Genomic DNA, 27,017 nt, shown 5'->3' with positions numbered 1-27,017 from the left:
TTTACCTCTGACCTGTACAATTAATCCAGATTCAGTACTTGGGAAAATTAGTTTGGTTTTTATCGCATCCCCTTCTTCCCCAGTCACCCTATGGTTTGGGATACCGTGTGAAACCTGGATAAAACAACACAAGGCAGGTTTTGGAGTTAAGGAGTCCTTCCTGGGTGGCACATTAGCCAGGATTCAGAGAACTTCCTCTGGGCAGGAGCTGTATTTTCAGGGCAGTTCCTTAGTTACTAATTGAAGTTTTATCAAGTGCCCAGTTCTGGTCTAAAAACTCGGGGGATCCAGCAGACTTGAATCCTGACAAATCTGAGAAAGGCAGTGCTGTCCCCACTGTTCAGAAGGGCTCCATGGTGGAGGACTTACGAGCACAAGCTCAGATCCTGGCTCCAAGCATTCCTGGCTTGAATGATCTTGAGCACTTAAGTGCTGTCTCCCAGCCTCAGTTTCCTCATCTGAAAGCTGGGTATAATGATACGTACTTTTCAGGAGTATTGCAAGGCTTAGTAGAGGGGCTGCTTGTAAAGCTTTAAGTATAAAAAATGCTGTTAATGGTGACTATAATTGTGTTACTATGCAAACAATAGAGAGGCTACTTGACACACGGCTATTAAGTGTCTGTTAAGTTTGCGAAGCAGCTGGGATGCGGACGCAGGTCTGTGTGTCCTCCTCCTGCTGCTCCACACTGCCCTCAGCTGTCTTCCCCAGGTACACACCAGCCCTAGCAGAGCTGCAGTATCACAAAAGCAGCTGACAGCAGAGAGCGCATTGCCCATGGTCCTTGTTATTTAAGAGCTACATCATAAACCAGGGGCCCTGATGTGCCACTCAGCTTCAGTCAGCTACTTAGTGTTTGGCCGAGGTGATGGGGCCACCATCCTTTCTGCGCTGAAGCAAAGTCTAGGAAGCCGAGAGCCCCCAGCCATCATGATCGTGGACTAGAGAACACACGCCGAGAGGCGCCAGCTGCAACCTGGCTGCTCCCTGATGTGCTTCTTTTGTGTTGTGTTTTACTTTTTTTGCAGGGTGAACATTCTAAAAATTTCTTTCAAAAGGAAAAAATTCTTTATACATCAGCGACAAAAACAGGTGAGTTGTACCTATGCTTGCTTTGGTTCTTGTGTTTTTAGCCAGTTCAGCTCTTAGTCCTTCAGCAGGTGAAGGAATTTGTCATACGTGTAACAGGGAAGAAAGAGCATTGCAAACTGTGGAAAGAAAGTGGGCATCAGGATCCGGTGGGCCCCGCAGTCTTCTATGTAATTCACTCTGCTTATCTGGCTGAGGAAGTCACTTGCTTTGCAGTCAGAGACATTGGGTTCAGGTCCTAGCTCTTCCACTCACCAGTTGGGCGGGTTACTTAACCTCCTGTAGTCTGAGTTACAGGAATGCAACAATGCCCAGTTCTCAGGGAATCATCAGATTTAGATAGAAGTGCCATTGGTCAAAGCACCTGGCCGAGCCCACTGCAGAGTAGCAATAAAAGTCAGCAAGGTCAGTTCCTTCCGTTGATGTGTTTAAAATGCACGGTGGCCTCGCGTATATGTCTCATAGGAGGAGTCTGCAGCTCTCCAGATAACTCAGTTTGGTTTTCCACATGGAGAAGAGCAACTTAGTGGTGAGAGAACCCACAGCTAGTGAAGTGGAGGAGCTGGAATTTGAACCGGTCGTTATGAATCTGAGATGCCTGCTCTTCCCACGACACCGCACTCTGTCTTGTCAGGCTGCATATTTTTCACTTACTGTCACTACGTCATTTCCCAATTTTCCAAAGATAACATGTACCTAAAATGGCTCCACATCACAATAAACTCTTAGGGCTGAGAGCACTAAAGCTCAGAGAAAACTAGGACTAGAATCTGGGTCTCGCGAGCCCCAGATGCGATATTCAAGGTGCCGTAAAAATGCACAGGATGGTCATTTAACATGAGAACAGAAAACCTGAACTCAGGTAGAATGGAGGTAGAGCAAATGATCAAAATGATTATTATAAGCGAGCACTAGATCTGACTCTCTCTGTGGAAAGCAAATAGAGAAACCCAAAGCATTATAAGATTCCTGTCATTTGATAGGTGAAAGATGATTTCTTCAGGGGAGAGATTTTTCCCAGAGCTAAATTTTGAAAGGAATGTATCAGACAGCCCTTATCTGGTTGCTCCAAATATATCCGACCTAGAAACGTAGGCAGGTGTGAAATGAAAGCGTTCATGAAAGACCACAGATGATGATGAAGAGTAGACTCTGGTCGTCTTTATTACCACGTTCATAAGGATGGTTAACAAATCCTGCTGCTGAATATTCTTAGAACCCTGTTTTTGTGGCCTAAGGAATTTTGAAACCGGTTTTCTGCTGTCCATTGTCTCTCACTTGATAACCACCGATGTGGGCATAAAATGATTGAGACCCTGCTCCTACATCTGTGTAGATGAAATCTCTACTGTGTTTTTCCTCCCAGACTGAATCCAGGGAACACATAGTGGCCTTCAACATGTTAAATTACCGATCTTGCAAAAACTTATGGAAATCCTGTGTCGAGCACCATACATTCTTTCAGGCAAAGAAGCTACTACCTCAGGAAAAGAATGTTCTGTCTCAGTACTGGACTCTGGGCTCTAGGAACCCCAAAAAGTGAGTATATGCTTTAGGGGCAGTCTCCACGCTAGGCTGAGAAATAAACATGTCCTGGTCACGCCCTGGGGAGTAAACATCCTCAGGGAGAGGGATGTCTTTGCCCAGGGGCCCCAGGCCCTGGGGCCAGAGCTGCTGGTGGGTCTAGAACCATGGGTGAAAGTCTGCTGGGGCCGCAGTGTGTCTTTCCACACACGCAGGCACTTCTATTCCTGTCACTTGCTCCTGCCTGCTCAACTCTGTAACACTCAGAGCCCCCAAGCAGCCAGCATTGGAACAGCTCCGTCATGTCACGCCAAGGGAAGCACAAGGCTGTGACTAAGGGTCATCTTGGTGCCATTAAGACAGCCTCTCCCACTGAACAGCAATTCCATAAGACGCTCTATAATAACGAATGAGCAGAAATAAAGATTTCCAGAGTCAGGTGACTTTTTGGCACATACTACGTCCAGCAATCACAAGATAGTGACAGTAATAATTACAGTCGACGACTACTGAGTGCTTACTTTGTTCCATGCACATACTTCATTCTTTTATTTTTATATGTTTAATTCTTAGAGCAATTCCATGTGTGCTATTATCCGTAGGAATGATATTTAAAATACTTAATGACTAGTAAATAAATCTATACATTTTAAACTTTTAGACTACAGTGTGTTCTCATGCAGTTTATATTTTTGTATATGTTTTTATTCTAAGATGTACAATACAAGATGTATTATAAATACTTGCCTTCTAAATATAAGATGTAGCAGAAATTCCATATCAAATTATTTTCTAAATTGGTTGGAAAAGTTATTTTTGTGATTTTTTTTTTTAACTGATACGGCTGTTACTAAAACTGGTGCCCCTGTCTGAGCCATTATCTGATATGTGGGACTGTATCAGACTATTCCAGTGACTTTCCTATTACATGGTAATTAGTTGATAGCTTTCTCAATTGAATAAGTAGTAAATGTCTGTTAGTATCAGTGATAATATTGATATTTATGGTGCTAAGTGCTCTAAGCTGATGACCCAAGAGCAAATTTATTTTCCAAGATTTTGTCTTCTAATACTGTCCAGTATTTTTACACATTCAGTAGCTCTATTCTGAACATGCCGTAAACATAACTTGCTGGAATGTAGCATTTACTTCAGTTGGACTTAATCCTCTTGGTGAGCTGAGAAGTGGCATTGAGAGCAACTCAAAGCTTGGACTGTCTTACAGAAGGCTGGGTTAAAATCTGATCTACGTCAGTTTTAATTTAATTTGCTTCGTAGCAATTTCTTCATCTGTAAAATGCAAACAACACGGAAGATTTTTTGTTTGTTTGTTTCTCCATTGTGGCAGAAAAAACCACCCCTGTTTTGGTGGCTTAAAGCAGTAACCATTATATTATATCTCAAGATCTTGTGGGTCAGGCATTCGGGAAGGGTGTGGCCAGATGATCCTTCCTCTCCGTGCAGAATGTAGACTAGGGTTTCTCAGTGAGATGCAGCTGGTGGCCGGGCTGGGCTGAGGGTCCGGGACCACTTCTCTCCCACACCGGGTGCCTTTGATGGAATGATCAGAAGGCTGGACTCATCTAGACCCCCACCCTCTCTGTGTGTTCTCAGAGCCTCTCACAGGGTAGTTGGATTTCTTACACAGAGGCTCAGGACTGCAAGAGCCTAAGGCAGAGGTGGCCGGTCATCTTAAAGGCTAGGCCCATACCTGGCACAGCTACTCTTGGTCAAAGCAGTCACAGGCCAGCCTGGGTTCAAGAGTCAGAGAACTTGCAGCCATTTTTAATCTGCCACTAGGGGTCACTTGGGACATAGTGGGTGGCTCAGTGGCCACAGGTCAGCAGTTCTTGACCACCAATACCAGCTTCAGCATACTGGCAAATCTCATCCCTCATTCTCTCCATTTCATAGATGGAGAAACTGAGGCTTAGGTTACGTGATTTGCCCAACCCCTAGAGATACCGCTATACATTTGCATATTGGGCCCTCTGAAACTTATTCGGTATTTTCCAAGCTTATGGGACAGTGGATCACTTCTTTTTCCAAAGAGTACCTATTAGTAACCTGTGACGCATACTTTGGGGAGCTGCTACATTAAACCTTTGAATCAACCAGCTTGCTCCCCTCATTCCGATGATGTGCTCTCAATCAACGGTAATTTGGTTTCTGATGTAGATTCTCGTGGTGATGCTTCTGTGAGCATTTTGATCAGGGTGACAACCGTACTTCTCATTGAAAATTAGTACATTGATATTCTAGAGGGTGTGCTTCGCGTTACCTATGTTCTTGTGGTTTTTCTGTCCTGTTTTTCTGTTGGGTTGATGGTTTTAGGCTGCAAGGAATTGCGTGGAATGTTTTAATGAGACATTAAAACATTGTTTAAAATTTAGAAATGCCAGAACTGAGTTTCCCCAAAACTGGCTTCAAACTCCATCCTCTCAAATAATTCATTCTCTGAAGGGTCTAGAGAGCTGAGATTTAAATTCTCTAGGTATAAATAAAATTTGAAAGGAACCTTCAGGGTGGCACATTCAGAGAACATGGCCTGAAACTCTGCTGTCTAAGCATATTTTCTCAGGTCTGCTCTTAAAGAGTTCTGAGTGATTTACAGTGACGGTCTCTGCCAGCTAGGATGACAGAGAACACTGGGAAGCATGGTTAATGTTTGTACTCATGCCAGTGTGAGTAAAGTGAGCATTCCTTGAAGTTACTTGAACTGTATTTCAATGTTAATCCTGAAATTCCTTCTATCTGGTAAGGCTTGGTTATATTCTGAAAGCAGTTTTGTTGCTTGAAATAATAAGGGCAAGAAAATATTTTTTCACCCGAAGAGAAGAAATCACATAAGGAAAAGCTAGGACAGAAAGGAATCCCTTCTGACCCGTGTACCTCCACTCCTGGTAACCTCTGCTGGGGTCATCAAGGTGTTCACCAGTCATCCGTCAGGGAGGGAGTGTGTGTAGACATGTTTCACTTACGCTGTCACTTCTTTCTCGTTGAATATGTCAGTGTAGAAAGTCAACCTACATCTGGTTTTTCAGGTCTGTAAATAACCAGTATTGCAAAAAAGTGATTGGAGGGATGGTCTGGAACCCGGCCATGCAGAGATCTTTATCAGTGGAACATTTAGAAACCAAGAGTCTACCGTCTCGGTCTCCTCCTATTACTCCCAACTGGTATGTCTTCCTTTTTTGGTATTACCTACCAGTAAACACTTTACTTCTTTTAAAAACTCAATAAAAATAAAAACATAACTACAGGTGGCCTATGGTCAGAGTTTACATTTGCATGTTTGTTGCAGAAGTAACTATTTTTGTGAAATGCACAAGTCTAGCTAAACATTTTCTTTAGTGTATGACGCTGGGATGTTCTTTTTTTAAAAGTTATTTGGTCTAAATAAATTTGAGCACTGCAGCTTACTGAAATGCTGCTCTTGAAATTAGCATATTCAGGTTTTGAGAAGTCCTGTGATAAAGAAGCATGTTTAACTTTATTTAATCTCACATTTCCCATTAATGTCAAACAACATAAACTTTGAGAAAATATAGTAAAGGTATGTAATACAACTGATGTAAGGAGGTGTGACCCTCAGCAACAGTAGCAAATGCACATAGGAAAGTAGCCTGCCAACTTTTAAGATGATGGACTCAGCTTAAAAAGAAGGAAGTGGCAGGGCTTCCCTTGTGGTGCAGTGGTTGAGAGTCCGCCTGCCGATGCAGGGGACACGGGTTCGTGCCCCGGTCCGGGAAGATCCCACATGCCGTGGAGCGGCTGGACCCGTGAGCCATGGCCGCTGAGCCTGCGCGTCCAGAGCCTGTGCTCCTCAACAGGAGAGGCCACAACAGTGAGAGGCCCACGTACCGCAAAAAAAAAAAAAAAAAAAAAAAAAAAAAAAAAGGAAGTGGCAGTTTGGCAAAGTGGGAAGGGCACTGGGTTTGTAACTGGAAGACCCGGACTCAGATTTTGACTCCCCTGTTCGTTAACAAGTTTGTTTACCTCTCTGGTCTCAGTCTTTCCATCTGTAAAGGGATTGAATGACATAATGTACAAGTGCTTTGTAAGCTATACAAAAAGGATCAGGTAGAATTATTATTGTTGTTTTTGTTGTTATTTTATTATAATGTTCCTCAAAGACATCAGGCCATTTTGTGAATGCCTTCAAAAGAGCCAGGCATCATCAGAAGGGGAAACCAAGCCAGGAACATTGCCCCAGCCCCACCCTGAAATAAGGGTATGGCTTTCTGTTCATTGCATGATAGGGTACACCTGTAAATTCTCAAAGAGTGAGCTGCCAGGACTAAGGGGCATTCTAACATGCAGGCCAAAAAAGGAGCTGTTGTGCAGGGCCGCTGGGTAAGGGCCCTCCACTGGGGCCTGATGCTCTGGGCAGGGATGGTGATGGTGTTTAGTGTTGGAAATCATAACATGACTGAATAGATTGGTTCTCGGTTTCCTAGATTTAGGCGCTCATCCTACAGTAGTAAATTTATGCTATAACGTGGCAGCTTAATTTGTCTGAAAGTCTCTTAGGCAGCAGTGCCAGGGCCCCAGAACAGAGGCCAGGACAGCGTCCAGGAGAGCAGCTGGAGGTGACGTTGCCACGCCAGTGGACTGTAGCTCTTACTGCTATTTATAGGTCCTCTTCTGAGGAATCACAGACCTTTCCACTCTGCTTTGGACACGGTGTTATTGATTATCGGGGCCCAGGGGGACTGCAAATAGTGGAGGCTCTGACAGTCCCAAGGAGAAATGGCTAACAAAGAAGCGGAAGATGGAAAAACAGGGAAAATGAAATTTAGAAAGCTCAGCAGCCTGGGATCACCCACTGCAGGAGCCGATGCCCAGGTGCTGCCCCAGGTGTCACCCCAGGCATCCTGGGGACATTGCTTCATTTGATTCATTTTCAGGAGCCAGGTAGGTACAACTGAGGCTCAGAGAGGTGGTGTGACTTGCCTCATGTCACACAGCTACTGCTGCTATTGGAGGGACAGGGCGGTGCTGGGGCTATGCCCATCTAATACCACATAAGATATATATTTTTTTTTTTTTTTTTTTTTTTTTTTTTTGCGGTACATGGGCCGCTCACTGTTGTGGCCTCTCCCGTTGCGGAGCACAGGCTCTGGACGCGCAGGCTCAGCAGCCATGGCTCACGGGCTCAGCCGCTCCACGGCATGTGGGATCTTCCCGGACTGGGGCACGAACCCGTGTTCCCTGCATCGGCAGGCAGACTCTCAACCACTGCGCCACCAGAGAAGCCCCATAAGAGATACATTTTAAAAAGCAAACATTTCTTCTTGGATCAAGTGAGATTCGCACGAGGGGATGTAGTTGAAATAAGTCTGCCGAAAAACTTACTTTAGCTTCTAAACCCTTACTTATACCATACAAATGAATCAGAAAAATTGTCTGATGAGCAGTCAATAAAGCTTGTTTACACATTGCGAGCTTGAGTCCTCCTGGAAGAATAACTCCCCCTAAATCAACACTCAATAACTTCCCAGAGAGCAAAAACCAGTCTCATCTGCCCTGTTTATAAAGCTGAGGAGCTGAACCGCTGGGCTAAGAATATCTGGGACCACGTGGCCCTTGGTAGATTCTAGTGTAGTAATGGGTTAACTGGCTCTTAAGTTCCAACAGCATCAGCAAAGGCATCCTTTGAAAGGTCAGAGCACAAAGTTAGATCACTGGTGTCTGATAAAATTCCTAAGTAGAATCTGCTTTCAGCACTTCACACTGAACCTTTCCCCACCAGGCGAAGTCCTCGACTCCGGCACGAAATCCGAAAGCCACGACATTCTTCCGCAGACAACCTTGTGAACGAAATGACGTACATCACTGAAACTGAAGATGTGTTTTACACCTACAAGGGCTCCATGTCCCCTAAAGACAGCGATTCTGAGATTTCTCAGAACCGAAGCCCACACCGAGAGTAAGAAACTTGTGTTCCTCCTCTCTTTCTTTGTGTCTGCTTGTTTGAGCTGTTGAGGAATTTGCTCAGGCCCAATGGCCGTTTAAAAGGAGGCAAGGGCTGGAGCCTGCAGCCAGCTCCCCGGGGTGCTGTCTGCCAGGCCAAGAACATCATCACGCTCTCCCTTCCCCGGCAGGAAGACAGGCTGTGTGCCTGGGGTCAAGAGCTTGCCCTGCTTTTTGTCAACAGCAGTGACATACTGTCCACACACTTGTTAGCTCTCCTGAATAGTGTTCTCGCCAGTTCACGAGCAAAGCCCAGTTTAAGCCATTTCATACTCCAGAGGTTGTAGACATGTCAACTATAGTAGTATTTCTCTCGATTGTCAGAGTTTGACCACTGCAGGATTCCCCGTCACTGGAGATGTGCTTATTTTCTAGCTGTCCACAGAAAGCCTTCTCAGAACCACATTATGTCCTCGGGTTTTTGTTCTTTTCGTTTTTAATGAATAGTCAGTGTAAAGAAAAAACATTCGGAGAACATCTCTGATTTTCTTTGTTAAATTTTTGTCAAGGACAGTGTGCATCAAATTCTTTTATGTCCCCACTTTCCTTTTTTAATGTGACAAACGCCCTTCACATTTCAAGGTCAGGAGAAAATATGTCTCTCCTAAAATACTGGCTTGAGTCCTTTTATTATTCAGTAAGATAATATCTAATTCAGTAGTTCCCGGTTTGACTTGATTACCAGGGAGCTCAGAGCTGCATGTCGGGCTCAATTGCATTAGCTTCCCATAGCTCAGGTTTCTGATCTAGTCCCTACTCTTCCTTCCTTGCTTTATTAATGGGTCTTATTTTTTCTCTTGTTTTAATGAATTCACTGTTCTACCATATCTGCACATTTTAGAGTAAGCGATCTCAAACCATTATTTTGAAGTGGACAAGACATAGATCGTAAATTAAATGACATAAAGTATTATAGGAATGGATCATCTATTAGGAAGTCAACCATGGCCATTGAGTATCCATTCAGTTAAGTCCCATGCTGTGCCCAAAATATAGAAACATATAATGCTTCCCCTAATAGCAAAGGATTAGCAAGAAGGCACTTCAGTTAATCTGTAAATTTTTACCACTCTAGCTACTAGGATTAAAGCATTAAACGCATCCCGATTGTACTGTAGGCGTCACAGGTGAATCACAGATCTCACTTCACACTTAAGTGTGAAGTTGCTACTTCTCTGCTGTCCCTGACCACAGCAAACATAGTTTCCAGCTTCTGTGTTCTTAACACCTCTGCTTAAATAATCCTCTGGTCATTATTTCCTTGTGACCTGAGCTTGGATGATGCTTTTGTTGAAACGATCACTATCTCTTGCTCCAACTTGCAGCCTCGCTGAGGTTAGAGTGGAAGGGTGTAAGTTCCTTTGCGTGACACTGGTTTTGCAGTTCTAGGTCTACAAGGGCAGGAGTGCAGACACGCATGACTTGAGCCAGTTTGAGTCTGTCAGGGGCTGTGTTGCTTTGGTAAAAGGAGAAGGAGGGTTTAGGGAACTGACCGAGGGCTCTGGGATGCCCAGTCACACCCTTCGTGTCAGGTCCTCCTGCTGTGGTTTGCAAATCCATCGTGGAATTGTGGAGCTTCTGGACCTTCCCTGTCCAGTGCAGTAGCCACTAGTCATGTGTGGCTATTCAGATCGAAATTATTTAAAATAAAATAAAATTTAGGTTCAGTGCCTCAGTCACGCAAGCCTCATCTCAAGTGCTAAAGAACCACATAAGTAGTGGCTACCATATTGGACAGCACAGATACAGTACATTTCCAGGTGCTGGCTGGAGGAGAGATGAATTCTGTCCAGTGGTATATGGACGTCTTAAAGGGCTACGCTCATTGCCGAGTCCTGCAACACACTTTGTACACCCTTTGCTGCTCATTGAGGGAATGTGAAGGTGAATTAGACAAGCCTTTGCTTTCAGGGACCTCCAGGCCAGCTGGGCAAATAGCACGTTATCAGCCTTCATCGTCACACTGTGGGGCTCTGTCACTTTGGTGAAAGGAGAACAGAGTTTGGGCAATCTTCCTTCTGTGGTCTATAATTCTGTCTTCCTTCCCCACCATGGAATTAGAGCATCTAGAGCTTCACAGGCCAATACAGCCACACACAGATGGCTATTTAAGTTTATTAAAACTCAGCTGAGAATTCACTTCCTCAAGCCCGGTTCAATTTAAGGAATTTCTAGCCCTACTCACCCCTAGGCGTTGCACATCGGTTCTTCCTGAAACTCCTCCGTGAGACATAAAAAGATGTATCATCCTGGGGCACTTTTTATTTTGCAGTGAAATGTTAAAAGCAGCAAATAATGGTGATGCAAACGCAGCCTTCCTTGCCATGTCTTTGCCAGGTGAGCCAACAGTAGATGGCTCACAGAATCGAGTTAGCGGCTGTGCTTTGCAAGTGGGGCGAACAGTTGAAAAAGTTCAGCCCCTAGCACCTCACTTAAGTAGGGGACCCCTTCCCGCTGGCAGGAAGCCACCTTCTGCTGGGTTTTCAGAGGCAGCTGGCCTCCCTGAGAGTCTGGTGGCCCTCCATTGCCCAAGGCAAGAAGGGAAGGTTGGTCTGTACCTGGAGAAAAAACTGCGGTGGTGTCTTCAGTGAGCACAGTCATCCCTCGGTACCCGAGGGGGATTGGTTCTAGGACCCTCACAGATACCAGAATCCATGGATGCTCAAGTCTCTCATGTAAAATGGCTAAGTATGGTTGGCCCTTCGTATCCCCGGATTTAATTCGATCTGTGCTTGGTTGTATCCACAGATACCCAGGGTGGGCTACAGTATTTTCAAAATGTTTAAGAAACATTGGACGTGCTTTATACAACACATTAGTGTGTTAAGAGGCAAAAGGAAGTATCCTGTCAGAAATCAGATGAATAACATCACAGACAGCAAGGAGAGTTCCTTTTAGAAAGAAGAATGAAGTGTAATGTTCTGTACCCATGTAAACAAGAGGAAGAAAGAGAGAAAGGAAGAAACAGAGCAGTTCGACTTTGGCTCTAAACCTTAGTGGTGCCGTTCAGACTCTGGACATCATCCTAGTGGATAAGTCACCTTGGTTTGTTCCGTATTTATAGCAGCGCAGCGAAGTTTATGGTTAGTTACGAATCCTTGGCAGTTTGCTTTATGCCCGAGTAGGCTGTCCTCTTGTTACTCTCGCAGACATTCTATGTTCCTTTCCTTGCTTCAGAGCCAAGGCCGAGATCTGCAGAGAAGGAAGTTTCCAAAAACAAAAACAACCCACCACCCAGGAAAATGGGAGGGGGTGTTTCCCAAAGGAAAAAAATGACTTTGCAGAGCAGAAGCTGGAGGAAAACAAATTTGAGGGCAGATGAGGGTTGTGTTTGAAGAACTCCTCAGTGAATGGGGCTTGGTGCCATTGTGGTGCCTTTGCTATTTGCTTACTTCCTTCTTTAGAGCCTGCCTTGTTCCAAGGACAGGGGACAGCTGTCGGCTTTTATTTCCAAACTTCTGTACACACAGCAATGTGAATATACTTAAATGCTACTGAACTGTAAACTTGAAAATGGTTAAGATGGTAAATTTTATATTATGCGTATTTCACCACTATTTTTAAAAAATGTTTTTAAATAGCTTCTCTGCATTGGAAGGAACTTTGGGAATCCCCTTCTTCAGCTGCATCACCAGTGTAGGAATTCCCTCTGCCCTGTCACCTGGTCACCCTGCCGGTGATGGGCAGCTCTCCTGCCGTGTGGCAGCCTGTTCTCTAGTTGGACAACCCAGTTGTCCAAGCTGTGTCTCCCCACAGGAGACCAGCCAGCAACAGGGTTTCATTAGGAGTTTTGTGTCCACTTGCCCTGCACCTTGCCTGCACTTCACTTGGTCTTGGGCCACTTAACGTGTGGACAGCTGATGAATACCTTAAACCCAGCCTGGCCTGATCTCAGCTCATCATCTTCTGTCCAGCCTGTGGCTCCTCCTGTCTTGGTGAGTGGGGCCACATTTCAGAACCACCCAGTGGGCACCGATGGGAACTTCAGGCATCCTCGACAACTCCTTCTCTTCCGCCTGCGTCATCTAGTTTCTCACCTGTTGATTCTCCCTCCCGTGAACATCCCTTGACCTCGACCCCTCCGCCGTCCACCCCGCACTGCCCCTGTGTAGCCGCCATCGTCTCTCGAAGGGACAGTTGCAATAGTGCCCTAAGTGTCCTCCTGTCTCTAGTCTCTCCTCCTTCCAGACCATCCTTAACAAGGGTAACAGGCTCATTTTCCTGAAATTTATGCCCAAGCATGTCACTCCCCCGCTTAAATGCCTTTTCTGTGCTTTTTGAAAATTTCATGCCTCTGCAAATACCACTGAAGTTTTTTTTTATATTAGAGTTTTGCCTAAAATGTAGGGCTGGCCAAAAAGTTTGTTCGGGCTCTTCCATAAGATCTTATGGAAAATCCCAAAGGAACTTTTTGGCCCACCCAACACTTTCTTCTTCCCTCTTGGCTACCTGTTGAAACTTCTACTGGTTTATCTTTCAGACTCAAGCGCCCCCTCCTCTGTGAAGCCTCTCCTGGCCTCCCACTGTATGCTAGACATCTGAGCATCTCCATTACAGCATGATGATAATATTTGATTCCTTTTCTATCTTAAACTAGACAGCGAGCTCTTTGAGGGCGGGGATAGAGCCTTGTTCACCTCTCCTTCCCCCAAACCTGGCGTGGTGCCTGGCACTTCGTGATGTTCCGTGACTGCTCTGATGGATGGACAGGTGAACAGGGAGATGGTCACATGAAGCAGGATGTGGCCCTTGGCTAAAGTACAAGCAAGCTCCCAAGTTACCCCCTCTGCCACTTCCACGGCAGGTCCCCATATCACACAGCATCTAATCTGCACGCCAAGGACTCAGATTTACTGTAACGAGTTTCGGTTACCTGTCTCCTGTGAGCAGGTCCCCATGGTAGGTGCTGCCGCAGGCTATGTGTCAATGAGAAATGCTCATCAAAGAGTTCAAGCATGAATTGACTGAAATTTAACAGGTGCTTTCTTGCCCTTAAGTTATCGCAACGTCTGAGTGGGCAGCCTGGGGACAGGTGCGTGACCCTTGATTCCATGAGTGATGAGATGTAGAGCTCAGACAGCGGCATCTCTGACCCACATTCCCTCAGCCACCTCCGCAACTTCTTGAGTGAAGTTTTGATCTCGGGCCCTTGGCATGTATCGCAGAGATAAAAGAGTTTCACCTGAAGAACGTCTCCATGTCGTAACACCCATACCACGAAGACATGCTTTCTATTACTCGGTGATCCTTATGTCGGGATCCATGTGAGATATCTGGCTTTGTGTTAAGTACACCAGGAGAGGACTAGGCAGAGGACTAGGGTCTCTCCTGACCTCGAGAAGCTCATAGACTCGAGAGAGAAATGCCACGTGGAATGGCCCCTATTCTATCACCACCATAGCTAGTGCCTCCTTGCGGGCGCCCAGTGAGAGCTGTGAAACCCTCAGTGGGAGCACAGCTTTGCTTGGCTAACAGGTTTGTGCGGGGAGGGGAGGGGACGCGGGGGCCTTTGTCATTTTCTAGGGTGTAGAAAAGAATGGTATAAAAAGCATCGCCCAGGAAATCCTGCCATTTTAACTGTCTCTAACCTTGCTTCCCTTCAGAGAAATGAACTCTGTCCTGGCTTTTGTTTCCGATGACTACCGCATTTACAGTTCTGAAGCGTCGGCTTCTGAGGGCGAGCACCCGTTTGTCTGCCGGTCAGTCTGTCTGTCTGTCTGTCTCTGCCCCTTTCACCCCAGGGAGCTGGAGTGGCCAGCCCCTCCCCGGCCACTCTGGCTCCCCGACGGCAGTGACGGTCTCCCTTCCGGCCTCAGGAGCAAATCAGTTGCTTCAGCTCCCTCCTGCTACCGCTTTCTTGGCCCCTTTCACAGTTACCCATTGAAACCCCAGGGGTTCCCCTCTTCTCTCCGTCCTCACCCACTGGGCTTTCCCCCCGGTTGCACCTCACGTCCTGCCCTGGTAGGGAGGAAGGCCACTTGGTTTGGCGTCTTTACTCCTGGCATCCCTGTGCTGCGTCCATCTGCCACCTTCTTGTTGCTTCCTGTCATTACATGTCCTCCTCGCCATCTGTCTGTCCATCCTCCACACTGAGCGGAGCATTACTGCAGCCTACAGGGAACGTCTGTACACGGTTGATCAGCCAAAAAAATACTGTCATGTTTAATAAATTACCATCTAAGAGTAAGCTCTCCACCCCTACTTAGAAAATAGGATTGGACACATAATGACATTGAATATGTTGTTTTTAGTACTATGGGCTGTTTGGGATAGACCATTACATTTTATACTGAAAAAGAAAAATACTTTAAAACCTTATAAGATGTCATCTAAATTGTATATAATGTAATTCGAAATTCAGAATGTAGAAATTAAATATAATGAATACAGAAATACAGTACAGTTTACTGAAAAGTCTGTTGTCTTCTGCTTTGTCACCTTGCCCTTCTGTTTAAATGTCATCACCCTTTCCATCGCTCTCATCTCCAGATTCTTCCAAATGTTTGAAGTATGAATGCTATTTGCGGCTTCACAGTAAAGGTTCAGGTCCACCCCTAGAGCTGGAAATGGCTTTTCCTAAACCTCTTTGGCTTTATCTTGTTTAGCAACTTCCAAGTTTCCCTTTCTGCCACTAGGAGGTGCTCTTATAAACATCAAAACTTAGATAAGTTGCCCAACTTCGGGAGAATTTTTTTTTTTAGCTTCCTTTTAAGTAAATTAAAGTCTCATTTATTTTCAGTCTGAAAACATACCACTAGTACATAACAAAATATCCTCTCTCTGAAATGCCTTCCCATCCAACTTGAAAACCTTAAGGCCAAACTCTTCTCTTGCAAATAGCTCTACTTCTGTACTGCTCTGTCACTGAATTTTTTTATTCAAATGAATTGAGATTGTGAATCATTTTGTGTGACTGTGATACAGATTTTATATTTAAAGTAAAGCTAATTTGAACTTGCTAGGAAACAGAAGCACCACATTAATGAAAACTCCATGGATGAGGACCTGAAAGAAAGAGGCAGCAGCGGCTGTCTTTTGTCTGTTTGTTTCACTGAGTGTCTGTCTTTGCTCACCTTTCCCATCACTAACCTGGAATGAGATTAGAATATGGAGGAGTCTGTGGAACATGAGGACAACCCCATATTCTGTTGGCTTTTAAAGGCATCTTTTGCTAGGACGGTGGCTCTGGAAGGGGTCTAGTGTGGGTGTGCATGATGCAAAGAAGTTGCGTGTCCTCCACCGTGTTCATCCCTGTGGCCCTGAGAGGTTAGAGAGGAGGGTCTTAGGAGCAGACCTGGTGTGAGGAGAGGAGAGGGGAGAGGTGCTGGGGGAGTCATGTTCATCAGACTTCTGTCTGTCAGGTGAGGGGAAAGCTGTGTGACCTTGGGCAAGTCACTCAGCGCCTCTTGACCTGTTTCTTCATCTGTGAAATGGGAGTTGAACCAGATGACCACAGAGGTCTTTTCAGTTGTAATAGTCTGTAATTCTCGAAGATAACGCCATCCAGTAGAATTTCCTGCGATGATGGAAATGTCCTGTAACTGCGCTGTCCAATGCAGGAGCCTCTAGCCACGTGTGGCTGTTGAGCATTTTTGAAATGTGACTGGTACAGCTGAGGAACTTTCTAATCTTAATTTACTTAAATTTAAATAGCCACATGTGACTAGTGACTGCCATATTGGGCCGCGCAGCTCCAAGATACAAAAGGACTTACATTAGAGAAAAATAAAACGTATGATCTCAGTGGAGGCATTAATGGATGTCACAGGTGAATAATGTAAACTAGGATTCATATAAATTGTCCTGAATATGCCACGTTAGTCCCATTTCCTTTGGGTAGCGAACTGTCCTGTGAAGCAGAGCTGTGAGTGGGAGTGAGATGGAAGGGAAAAGCTTTCAAAAGGGTTGGAGACGCGTGCATCTGGGTGAGCTTCAATAATTAAGCACCAGAGTAGCTGGGCATATTTCCCTATCACCCTTCCAAAGCAGCTGAGTTTTCAGCAGTTCCTGGTGCTACCCTGCCCTCCTTCCCCTTTTCCCCAAAACTAAAGGCGATGATCTTTAGGTCAGCTGGGGACATGGGCAGCCAGTGGACTCTGGATGTGCCTGAGCCCTGGGCTTGACCTTTGGAGCTCTTCTAAGGTTCCAAGGATTGGTGACAGCCGCGAGATGCCAGGCCCCAACAGTCAGTAATGTTTGCTCTGATAAAATATTAATCCAGTTATTAAAATATCTCCTCCTTCCCCACGATGAAGGAGTATATCCGAGAACAACCCAGCACAAAGCTGCCTGACCCAGAAGTCATCCAGTTCTGTGTCTCCATCTTCAAATGCTCCAGGCTCCTGTTCCCCAGATGGCGTCGATCAGCAGTTCTTAGAGGACTTCCACAGGGTGACCAAAGGGGGCTCCACCGAGGACTCCAGCCAGTACTACTGTGACAAGGTGCGTGACCCCAGGTGCTGCGGCTGAAGTGGCAGCCGACCCAGCCAGGCCTCCCGTGCAGGGCTGCCTTACGGGCGATTAGGTGGTTATGACTCAAAGAAAATAGCATATCACCAACCACTGGAGAAAGAAGTGAGATATAACTGATGATTTTCTGACGTTCTCCAGAATGATGGTGACGGCTACTTAGTCTTGATCCGCATCACACCAGATGAAGATGGAAAATTTGGATTTAATCTAAAGGTATGTTGTGTGTAATTTATAAGGACATTTGATGCTCTGAAGCAGTCTTTAGATGACTTTTTAACTTCCATTAGAAAAGTGCCACGTACCCAAGGCTGCATTAAGGAAATTGGCTCGGACTTCAGAATTGGGAGCTTTTTTTTTTGTGGCCATAGTAGCTGCCTCATACCGAGTGCCTGCTCTGTGTACTTATTTATATCACCTTATTGAGTTCTTCTATTAAGTGGTGAAATTGGAATTTTAAAACCCATTTATTTTTTTTTGCGGTACGCGGGCCTCTCACTGCTGTGGCCTCTCCCGTTGCGGAGCACAGGCTCCGGACGCACGGGCTCAGCGGCCATGGCTCACGGGCCCAGCCGCTCCGTGGCATGTGGGATCTTCCCGGACCGGGGCACGAACCCGCGTCCCCTGCATCGGCAGGCGGACACTCAACCACTGCGCCACCAGGGAAGCCCTTAAAACGCATTTTATAGATGCACACTAAGGCTCAGAGAGATGGGAACCCCTCAGCATTGCTAAGAGAGAACAGTGGTTCAAGTGCAGGGCCATCACCCTCCTCTGCCTCCCTCTAGGCAGGCTCTGCAAGCTATGGCCTGCAGGCCAAATCCCATCTGTTTTTATAAATAAAGTTTTATTGGAACGCAGACACCTCATTCATTTACAAATGGTTTGTGGCTCCTTTGGCACTACGGTGGCAGAGTGGAGAAGTTACGACAGAGCCCTCTGTCCCACAAAGCCAAGATAGGTAATATCTGGCCCTGTACAGAAAAGGTTTACTCTAGAGCAAAGTGAGGGCAGGTGGTCTTTGCTGCCCACCCCGCAGCTGCCATCACGCACTCCTTTCCAATACCCGCAGCCCTGCTGACAGCCTGTTCTCAGAGGTCAAAAGCCCTCACGACATGGGACCTCTCTACAGCTCCTCTCGTCCACTGAAAACCCCCTGTCCATCAGCAGTTAGGGGCTGTGCTTCTGGAGTCCTTCTCCAGGGGATGTTTGCATTTTTTGAAAGGAGGCTACTTCCTCCAAGTGCATCTTTGGTCTGTGGAAGGTGGGGATAGCAGTGGGAGGCTTCTGAGAAGCCTTCTTTCTGGTTGGCCCACTAGACCCAGGGACCCAGGAACCTTGTCATTCCGAAAGGTGCCAACGCCTGCGATTAGAATAAGTTCAAGGGAAGTTTGAGCCCTCCCTTGTGTCAGAGATATCTGCATGTCTTTGTTGCTGTGAACGACTCAAGTCGTTTTTTAATCTACATGTTTACAGGGAGGAGTGGATCAAAAGATGCCTCTTGTGGTATCAAGGATAAACCCAGAGTCACCTGTAAGTAAACATATTCTGTAATTTCCCAAGTGTGCTTTCCCCTACATGTAACAGATTTCTGTTTCTGTGTCCTGTTTCTTTGTTACTGGTAGCAGAGAGTGTGTGTAAATGCATACGCACATAGATAGAAGGAAAGAATGGAGGCCGTTTCCCAGAGCCTTGCTGCTCGCTGTGGTCCCCGAAGCTGCAGCACCAGCGTCACCTGGGAGCTCATTGGAAATGCAGACGCTCGGGCCCACCCCAGACCTCCTGGACCAGAATCTGCATTTTAACCAGATCCCCGGATGACTGGTGTGCACGTTGAAATGTAGAAGTCCTGCCCGAAAGAAGGAAACTGGGGCTTAGAGTTTGCTGTTCTGCTCGCTCCGAGTGGGCTCACGGCCCCTGTGTCCCTGTCCCTCCCCACCCTCAGCCCTCTGTCTGGGGCTCTAGGCATCTAGGAGGTGATTTGCTTTTGTATAACAGTGAGCACCAAAGGGTCCCTGTGCCTCCTAAGAAGGTGCCTGTTTGGGAGTTTTACTCTTAAGCTTGTGGTTTACCTTTTCTTACTGCTTGTGGCCTCTGTGAGTTAAGAAGCCTTTCATTCCCACACTGTTCAATGCATGGCTTCTCTCCATAATGGCTTCTGCCTTTGGGGTTATGTTTGCAAAGGCTTTCTCCATCACAAGATAGATAAATACTCGCTTTTAGCTGACGAATCATTTTCTTTCTTTTTTTTTTTTTTAACCGGTATATGAGCCTCTCACTGTTGTGGCCTCTCCCATCGCAGAGCACAGGCTCTGGACGCGCAGGCTCAGCGGCCATGGCTCATGGGCCCAGCCGCTTCGCGGCATGTGGGATCTTCCCAAACCGGGGTGCAAACCCGTGTCCCTGCGTCGGCAGGCGGACTCTCAACCACTGCGCCATCAGGGAAGCCCTGACGAATCATTTTCTAACCACACATCTAGACAACAAAAGATAGAGGCGTTGAAGTCATTATGACATTACAATAATAAGTGAAGCCTGGCTTCTATAGAGAAATAGCCTCAGTAGTTTTCTTAGCTTTACTCCAAAACGTTTCATAACGTAGGTTCTGAGCAGGACTCCTTTAAAATCCCACTGCCAGCTACCATGTCCACATTGCAGTGGAGGCAAAAATAAAGACGGTAATGCCTGAGGGAGAAGAAGAGAACTTGGTCATGGTCTCAAGTGTCGGGACTCAGAAAACATCAGGTTCTTCCCTTGAGGATTGTGTTATGATAACAGCAGAAACTCGCTCTTCCCCCATGCAGGCGGACACCTGCATTCCTAAGCTGAACGAAGGGGATCAAATCGTGCTAATCAACGGCCGGGACATCTCAGAACACACGCATGACCAAGTGGTGATGTTCATCAAAGCCAGCCGGGAGTCGCACACACGGGAGCTGGCCCTGGTGATCAGGAGGAAAGGTAACAGCCACCCGCGGGGAAGGAGCCTTAGCAAAGAGGGCCTTCCCAGCCTGTTCCGTGGTTTTGCGATGTTGCACTTGTAGCCAACATGGGAAAATCAAGGGCTTTCCCGTGACCACCTGATGGCCGACTTCTCCCTTGAAAAATATGGAGATCTGCCTCCACAGGGCCCTGCCCCTCATGGCCAGTCCTCTGCAGGTAGGCAGCACCCTCCACCCCTTTATATACTAGGTGTGACCCTCCCCTTCCCCATTCCTCCCAGGCCCAACTCAGCCCACTTCGCACACCCCTTAGCTGCCTGGCCCTGTCTGCATTTGCATATTCAACCCTTCCTCGAAGGACCAGGTTACATTTTATTCATGTGCATTTGGTTTTTGTTGCAGAGGCAGTAAGCGGAGTAGGGCAGGAGCCTGGCTGCCTTGGGGCTCTTCGCACTCTGCCTCCTACTGGGTTCAGGGACCTTGAGCAAGTTTCTCACCCAATCTGTGTTTCAGTTTCCTCTAATGTAAAATGAGGATGACATAGTCGCTACCTCCAAGGGTCCCTCGGAAGATTAAATGATACTCATACTGGAAGGCATCAAAGATGCTGCCCAGTACTTGGTGGGCATTTGAAAGGCAACCTCTGTTGAATACAGCTGCTGTTATCGTTGTTGTCGTTGTTGTCATAAAGCAATAAGCCGAGTCCTCGCATCCTCCTTCCCAGCTCTCAAGTACTGCAGGTGAATGAAGTGTGCGACTCAAGCCCTGGCCCCGCATCTCCGTTCTGGCCTCACAGTTGTCGGCACAGCCCACGCCCCCCACATGCCTGCCTTCTCTGTTCCCACCGAAACTCCCAGTGCCAGCTCTCATCCCCCCTCCTCCGTGAGGCCCTGCCAGATCTCTCCAGACTCCTACCCACCTCCTCCCACCACCCATCCCCACCAAACCCAGCTCCATGCTCGACACACAGTAGGTGTCACTAGTGACCGTAGCTGATGTCTCTGCAGCACCAGCAAAGTGCCTTTACTGTGTTAATTGCTTTGCGTAATTATCCTCTTCAACCCTTATAATGTTCTCGTAAGGTTGGTATTCTTACCCCCAAATGAGGAAGCCAACCACAGAGAGGTTAAGTAAGTTGCCGTGTGTCTGGTAAGGCCACGTGATAATAGAGAAGGAAGGAATCCAGCGATCGGGAGCAGGCCTCTCCATCCCATGAAGTGCCGTGTGACATGCTGGCCAATACAAGGGGCTGGAACGAGAGCACTCCGGCCAGGCCAGGGGGGGAGGGGGTCCTCCACCAACCCATGGCAAAGGGCTGGCGCCTGTGTGAGGTGAGGGAAACAGATGTTTGTAGACGATGAGAGCTTAAAGAGCAGTGCCACTGATTTTCTATCACTGTAATGGTAAGTTCATTTTTAAAATAAACATTCAAGTAAAAAATGAGTTGATTAAAAGAAAAATAGTAACGTAGGGAATAGCAGATAGGACAGAAATCATGAAAATAAGCAGAAGATCTGAGCTTCTGTGGTCAGTGGAAAGAATGTGGTCTTTAGCGTCAGACATGTGGCCTGAATTCCCGTGTCCCACTCTGACAGGCTGGGTCACTTTGGACAGCTCTTTTACCCTGTGAATCAGTGTCCTCATCTGTAAAATGGGAATAAAGACCGCTGGTTCAGAGTTGTGAGGATTCAGTTCAACTATGTGGAAAACACAAAAGTGGTTCCTTTCTTTCTCCTTTCCTGTTATCTTGAAGGCAGTGGGGAGTCATTGAAGGCTCTTGGGTAAGGGAAGTGACTTCTCTTCCTGCGTAGAAAGGGAACATTCAGAGATGATCCCAAAGTTTGAAGTGACTAGACAGAAAGAGGCACGTGAGGCTGGGAAGTATTGTGCATGGTGGGGGGGGGGGGTCCTCTGTTTGTTTTTACCCGTATTGAGTCTGATGTGAAGGGAGATTTCCAAAGAGGAAGCACAGAGGAGACTAGAGATGTTTACTTGGGAGCCTCCCACCTAACAATGGCCTCGAGTTAGAGACTGACTGACTGAGCTCTGCGGGGCGGTGGTGGTGTGGAGAGAGGGTCAGACCCCGCACCAGTTTCCTGCGAAAATGCCTGTTTTAAGGGAGCAAATGAAAGGGACCGGACAAGGAAGGAAGAGCAGGGGTAGAAGAATAACCAGGTCACAGAGAGCAAAGGGAGAAAATCTGTTTTCTTTAAAAACGTCCTTTCCCTTTCTCTTATCTTTGGCAAAAGCCTCTTGAGTACTAAACACTGTCATTTAAAACTAATCAGCAGGCTTCCCTGCTGGCGCAGTGGTTGAGAGCCCGCCTGCCGATGTAGGGGACACAGGTTCGTGCCTCGGTCTGGGAAGATCCCACATGCCGTGGAGCGGCTGGGCCCGTGAGCCATGGCCACTGAGCCTGCGTGTCTGGAGCCTGTGCTCCGCAACGGGAGAGGCATTTTGTATAATTAGTACATGTTGAATCATTCAACGAGAAGTTGTATCTTTGGTGAAAATGATTACCATGTGCTTAATCATTTAATAAGATGTTTTAAACCATCTGCATTCACGTGTCATAAGACTAATTTGGGGGAGGAATCCCATCACCCAGCACGTGGCTGCACAAGCCAGACAAGCTCTTTCTTGTCCGCTACAGCTGTCCACTCGTTTGCTGATATCAAATCTGAAGATGAACTGAACCGGCTTTTCCCAGAGGCCATTTTCCCCGTGTGTCCGGAGGGTGGAGACACGCTGGAGGGATCCATGGAACAGCTAAAGAAGGGCCTCGAAAGCGGGACGGTGCTGATCCAGTTTGAGGTAAGAGACCCCCAGTGCCTCGGTGGGCTGCTCAGCTGCTGCCAGGTCATCTAAGTCACCAGGCAGCTGTGCTCATGGAGGGACCACAGAGGGACTCATGACCTCAGGGAGAAAGTGGGCTGGGGACCATGGCCCGTCGCTTGCCCCCTGTTCTAGTAACGATCAGTAGTCATGGAGAAACGTCAGAAATCGAGGAGGTGGGACTCTGAGCATATTTAGCTGCCAACACAAAAGCTCAGAACACTCGGCAGTCGAAGGTAGTGGAGAGGCGGCATGGGTGGGTGCAGAGGGATGATGGGGGAGCTGGGCCCCGTGAGGGCACAGGGGCTGGGCTTCCCAAGTCCCCCAGAACCGTGTGGACACGAAACCAAAGTCAGACCACATGTTCCCTCCCCAGGAGTGACCTCTGCTCGTGGGATTGAGACTGTTGACAAAGGCACATGCAGAGACTTCACAAAACAAAGTAGGACCCAAGGAGACTGTGTTCACGTCAGCTTTACTGATCACTAACAGAATGAAAACACAATATGTTTGTCTTCCACATTTTTAAAAAGTTGTAGAAAACAGTAGTTCGTGCAGTAAAAAGGTAACAGAAGAGCACAGAGAAGCATAAAGTAGGGCAATGAAAGAAAACTGATCATGATTAATGACAACATACACAGTCTGGATCCCTAAATTAGGAGAGAGTCTCAGGTCAGATTCAAAAGCAGAAATCTGCGCTGCAAAGTTTATTAGAAAGTTGTATAAAGGAAAAAGTCACAGAAGCAAAAGTAGGATATTTATCAAATATATGTGACTGCATATTGATTCAGGAAAGCATGAGTAATGTGAGTATCAAACAAGAAGGAAGCAAAGCAGAGAGTCTTGAGTGAGAGAAAGGTTTATTCTATAATGGCGCAAGGAATAGAATGTAAATAAAATACATTATTAAAGCAATGTGTATTGAACAACAGTGAAAAGTGAAATCCACAAGGGAAAGGTGAATTGGCCCCACCAAAAACAATCAATAGGGAATTTTGAACTTAACAGCCTTGACAGATAATATAGACAAAAAATAAGCTGAAATCAGGATAAGAGGATAGGAATAATATAGTTACTTGGATGGAATTGATAGACATATACTGAACATCTACAAAGAGAGAGAGCTCTTCTTTCCAGTTGCCTGCAGGAGGCTAGGTAGGCTTAAGATTTTAAAAGAAGAAAATGTAGAAGTTGTGTTCTCTGGCTCTGCATCGCAAAAAAGCTCAAAATTGAGACATACTTTTTTAAAAAATTTATTTTATTTTATTTATTTTTGGATGCATTGGGTCTTCATTGCTGCACGTGTGGGGTCTTCATCGCTGCACGCGGGTTTTCTCTAGTTGCAGTGAGCGGGGGCTGCTCTTCGTTGCGGTGCATAGGCCTTTCATTGCGGTGGCTTCTCTTGCTGCGGAGCATGGGCTCTAGGTGCGAGGGCTTCAGTAGTTGTGGGTCACGGGCTCTAGAACACAGGCTTAGTAGGTGTGGCACACAGGCTTAGTTGCTTCGCAGCATGTGGGATCTTCCTGGACCAAGGCTCGAACCCGTGTTCCTTGCATTGGCAAGCGGATTCTTAACCACTGCGCCACCAGGGAAGCCCCGAGACAAACATTTTAAACACTAAAACTCAATTTTTTTTTTTTTTTTTTTTTTTTTTGCCGTACGCGGGCCTCTCACTGTCGTGGCCTCTCCCATTGCGGAGCACAGGCTCCGGACGCACGGGCTCAGCGGCCATGGCTCACGGGCCCAGCCACTCTGCGGCATGTGGGATCTTCCCAGACCGGGGCATGAACCCGTGTCCCCTGCATCGGCAGGCGGACTCTCAACCACTGCGCCACCAGGGAAGCCCAAACTCAATTATTTTTAAACACTCTCCAAAATAATTGAAACAAGGAACACTTAAAAGCCAGAATATATCAGTTTTATTCTTTTTGGAGGGAGTTGGAAGGGAAAGTCAGAGGGGAACGGCACTGTGGAGTCATTTGTTCTTTCATTCAACGAGTATTAGGTATTCACCATGTGCCAAATGCTAGATCAGGAGCACAGCGAGGGAAGGAGAAGGGGGATTTCTGACCCCAAGGAGCTTACGGTCTAATTTTGGTATATTTGTGGGAATGTATCACGAGTCCCAGCAACAGCTAAAGACCAAGATAGGGTGAGATTTCATTCCACAGACTGTATGTTCTGTAGGGACTGGAGGTGAGAGGATTCCAGGAGGTCCTCTGGGTGAGATGTAGTGTTAATAGAGGGTGGATGGGATTAAGTGTGGAGGGGAGGGTATTCCAGGAGGGTCACAGCCTCCTGGACCCTAATGCAGACTAAGCTCAGAGGGTGTCAGGTAGGGAAACAGGCCTCCCGGGGGTGAGCAGCGCTCAAGGAGTCCTGGGAGATGTCTCCAGGTGATGGAAGCCCTTCACCCAAGACGAACCGGATCTCTTTGATAAGATTGTCCACAAGGAGGCGCTGTGGGCTCTTGGTGAGGAAAAAGACGGTGCCTGGTCTTGACCGATGCTCCAGAAAATCCCCTCCACTTTCATGTTTTACATATGGGAATCCCCTATCAGGTTTTCCTTGAACAATGTTCATTGAAATTCATTAGGAAGATAAAAAATGCTTTAGAAAGAAGCGCCCACTTGTCCCCCTGTGTTTTTAAGTATTATTTCTCAAAGGGTGACACCCTGACCATCTGTATGGATATCACCTGAGGAGCTTGTTTAAACGGGCCCAGCCCTTAGCTACTGAATCAGCCACACTGGGAGGGGGCCTGGATATTGTTTCTTAACAAGATCACCAGAAGGTTTTAATGCACAAGCTGATCCTGCGGATGGGAGGGTAAAGATCGTACCAGAACCATTGTCCCGCTGCTGCCCATCCTAAGTCCTGCCTTTAGAGCTTATGGTTGGACTAGAGGAGAAATAAGATATGGAGAACATAGAACTTTTAGGGTTAAATTTTAGTATGTACACATTTCCTTCATTTAGTTTAAACATTTCCTAGAAATTAAGTCGAAAAACCTTCTTTGGCTTAACTCACGGAGCTTGTTCTCCTAACAGCTGTAGAGGCTTTGTGTAATTATATAGGTAACAACAACGTGCTGTTTCTACGTGAGAGTTGTTAGAATAGCATGACATCAGAGCTAGAAAAGATCTGAGATGCTGTCTAGCCACGTGGAGCCAAGCAGGCTTCAAATCCTGACTCTACCACTCATTTCCTGTGTGACCTCAGGCACATCCCTTAACCTCTGTAGCCTCTACTTCCCCATCTGTAAATTGGGTATTTTGTGGGCTGGTTGTAAGAGTTAGATGAGATAAATATTTAATGCGTTGTCTGACGCACAGTCAGGGTGCCAAAAGCAACAACTATTATCATTTATAAATAGAGGAGTCTAAAGAACCTGCCCAGTCCACACAAGAGGTGGAACCCAGCACTGTCTGACTCCCAGAGTCTCGGCTATTCTGGTTCCCCACCTGCTTCTCCTCCAGTGCCGTCAGCAGGTGGGCGGCTTGGCTGTCGGAGGCTGTGCTCTGAGCGGGAGCAGGAAGTGGGCGCTGGTTCCTAGCAGGTGCCGATGCCACCCACTCCGCAGCACAAAGGGCCTGTCCTGGGGTAGCTGGGCAGTGGATGGAATCCCTTTTGCAATGACAAGCTGGTTTTCAGCAAAGCTTGCTTTGAAGCATTTTCTTCATTAATGGAATTCCCCTGTCCCTCCCATGGCTTTCAGAAACAATTACAAATGTGTTCCAGAAAGCGTTTGGTCCCAGCTATAATAAAATCATGCTTAATAATTAGCATTTCTATAGCACTTTGGAGTCTACCAAGTGTGTCTCACATATGTTGTCTCAGTTGACTCTCACAGCAATTCCGTGAGACAGATACGGCCAGAATTATTTGGATCACTCCTTTATAAGTAGAGAGAACAAGGCTCAGAGGCTATGGAACTTGCCCAGTGTCACCCAGCTGGTCAGGGACAGAGCTGGGATTAGAATCTATGTTGAAAAGTCCATTGTCAGAACTCACCAGGTATGACCCAGTTCTTCACTCAACCTCTGATATGAGCCCTTCCCTCCAGGAGCTACACAGTGTGAGCTACTCAGTGTGGGCAGTTTGCCAGCATTTGTGACCAGCCTCGAACTGCCTAAATACTGTGTTCAGGCAAGGTAGGGCGTCCCTCTGTCTCTCGTATAA

General features: G+C 46.7%; 1 protein-coding gene across 2 annotated transcripts in view; it reads left to right on the top strand.

Moving 5' to 3' along the window:
• PTPN3 (protein tyrosine phosphatase non-receptor type 3) overlaps positions 1–27,017 on the top strand; it is a 106,963-nt gene that overhangs the window by 60,558 nt on the left and 19,388 nt on the right. Inside the window, exons 11-19 of one of the 2 annotated variants that reach the window (XM_065879842.1) lie at positions 1,029–1,092; positions 2,456–2,628; positions 5,658–5,792; positions 8,369–8,545; positions 16,845–17,031; positions 17,200–17,274; positions 18,535–18,591; positions 19,863–20,019; positions 22,654–22,814. In XM_065879842.1, the coding sequence (XP_065735914.1) occupies positions 1,029–1,092; positions 2,456–2,628; positions 5,658–5,792; positions 8,369–8,545; positions 16,845–17,031; positions 17,200–17,274; positions 18,535–18,591; positions 19,863–20,019; positions 22,654–22,814 (1,186 nt within the window). The remainder of the gene's footprint in view (positions 1–1,028; positions 1,093–2,455; positions 2,629–5,657; positions 5,793–8,368; positions 8,546–16,844; positions 17,032–17,199; positions 17,275–18,534; positions 18,592–19,862; positions 20,020–22,653; positions 22,815–27,017) is intronic. The other variant, XM_065879843.1, reaches the window with a different exon arrangement.

This window comes from Phocoena phocoena, chromosome 6 (assembly GCF_963924675.1).
Source record: "Phocoena phocoena chromosome 6, mPhoPho1.1, whole genome shotgun sequence".
Lineage (NCBI taxonomy): Eukaryota > Metazoa > Chordata > Mammalia > Artiodactyla > Phocoenidae > Phocoena > Phocoena phocoena.
Note: the sequence above shows the minus strand (reverse complement) of the source record. Positions and strands in the feature narration are given on the sequence as shown.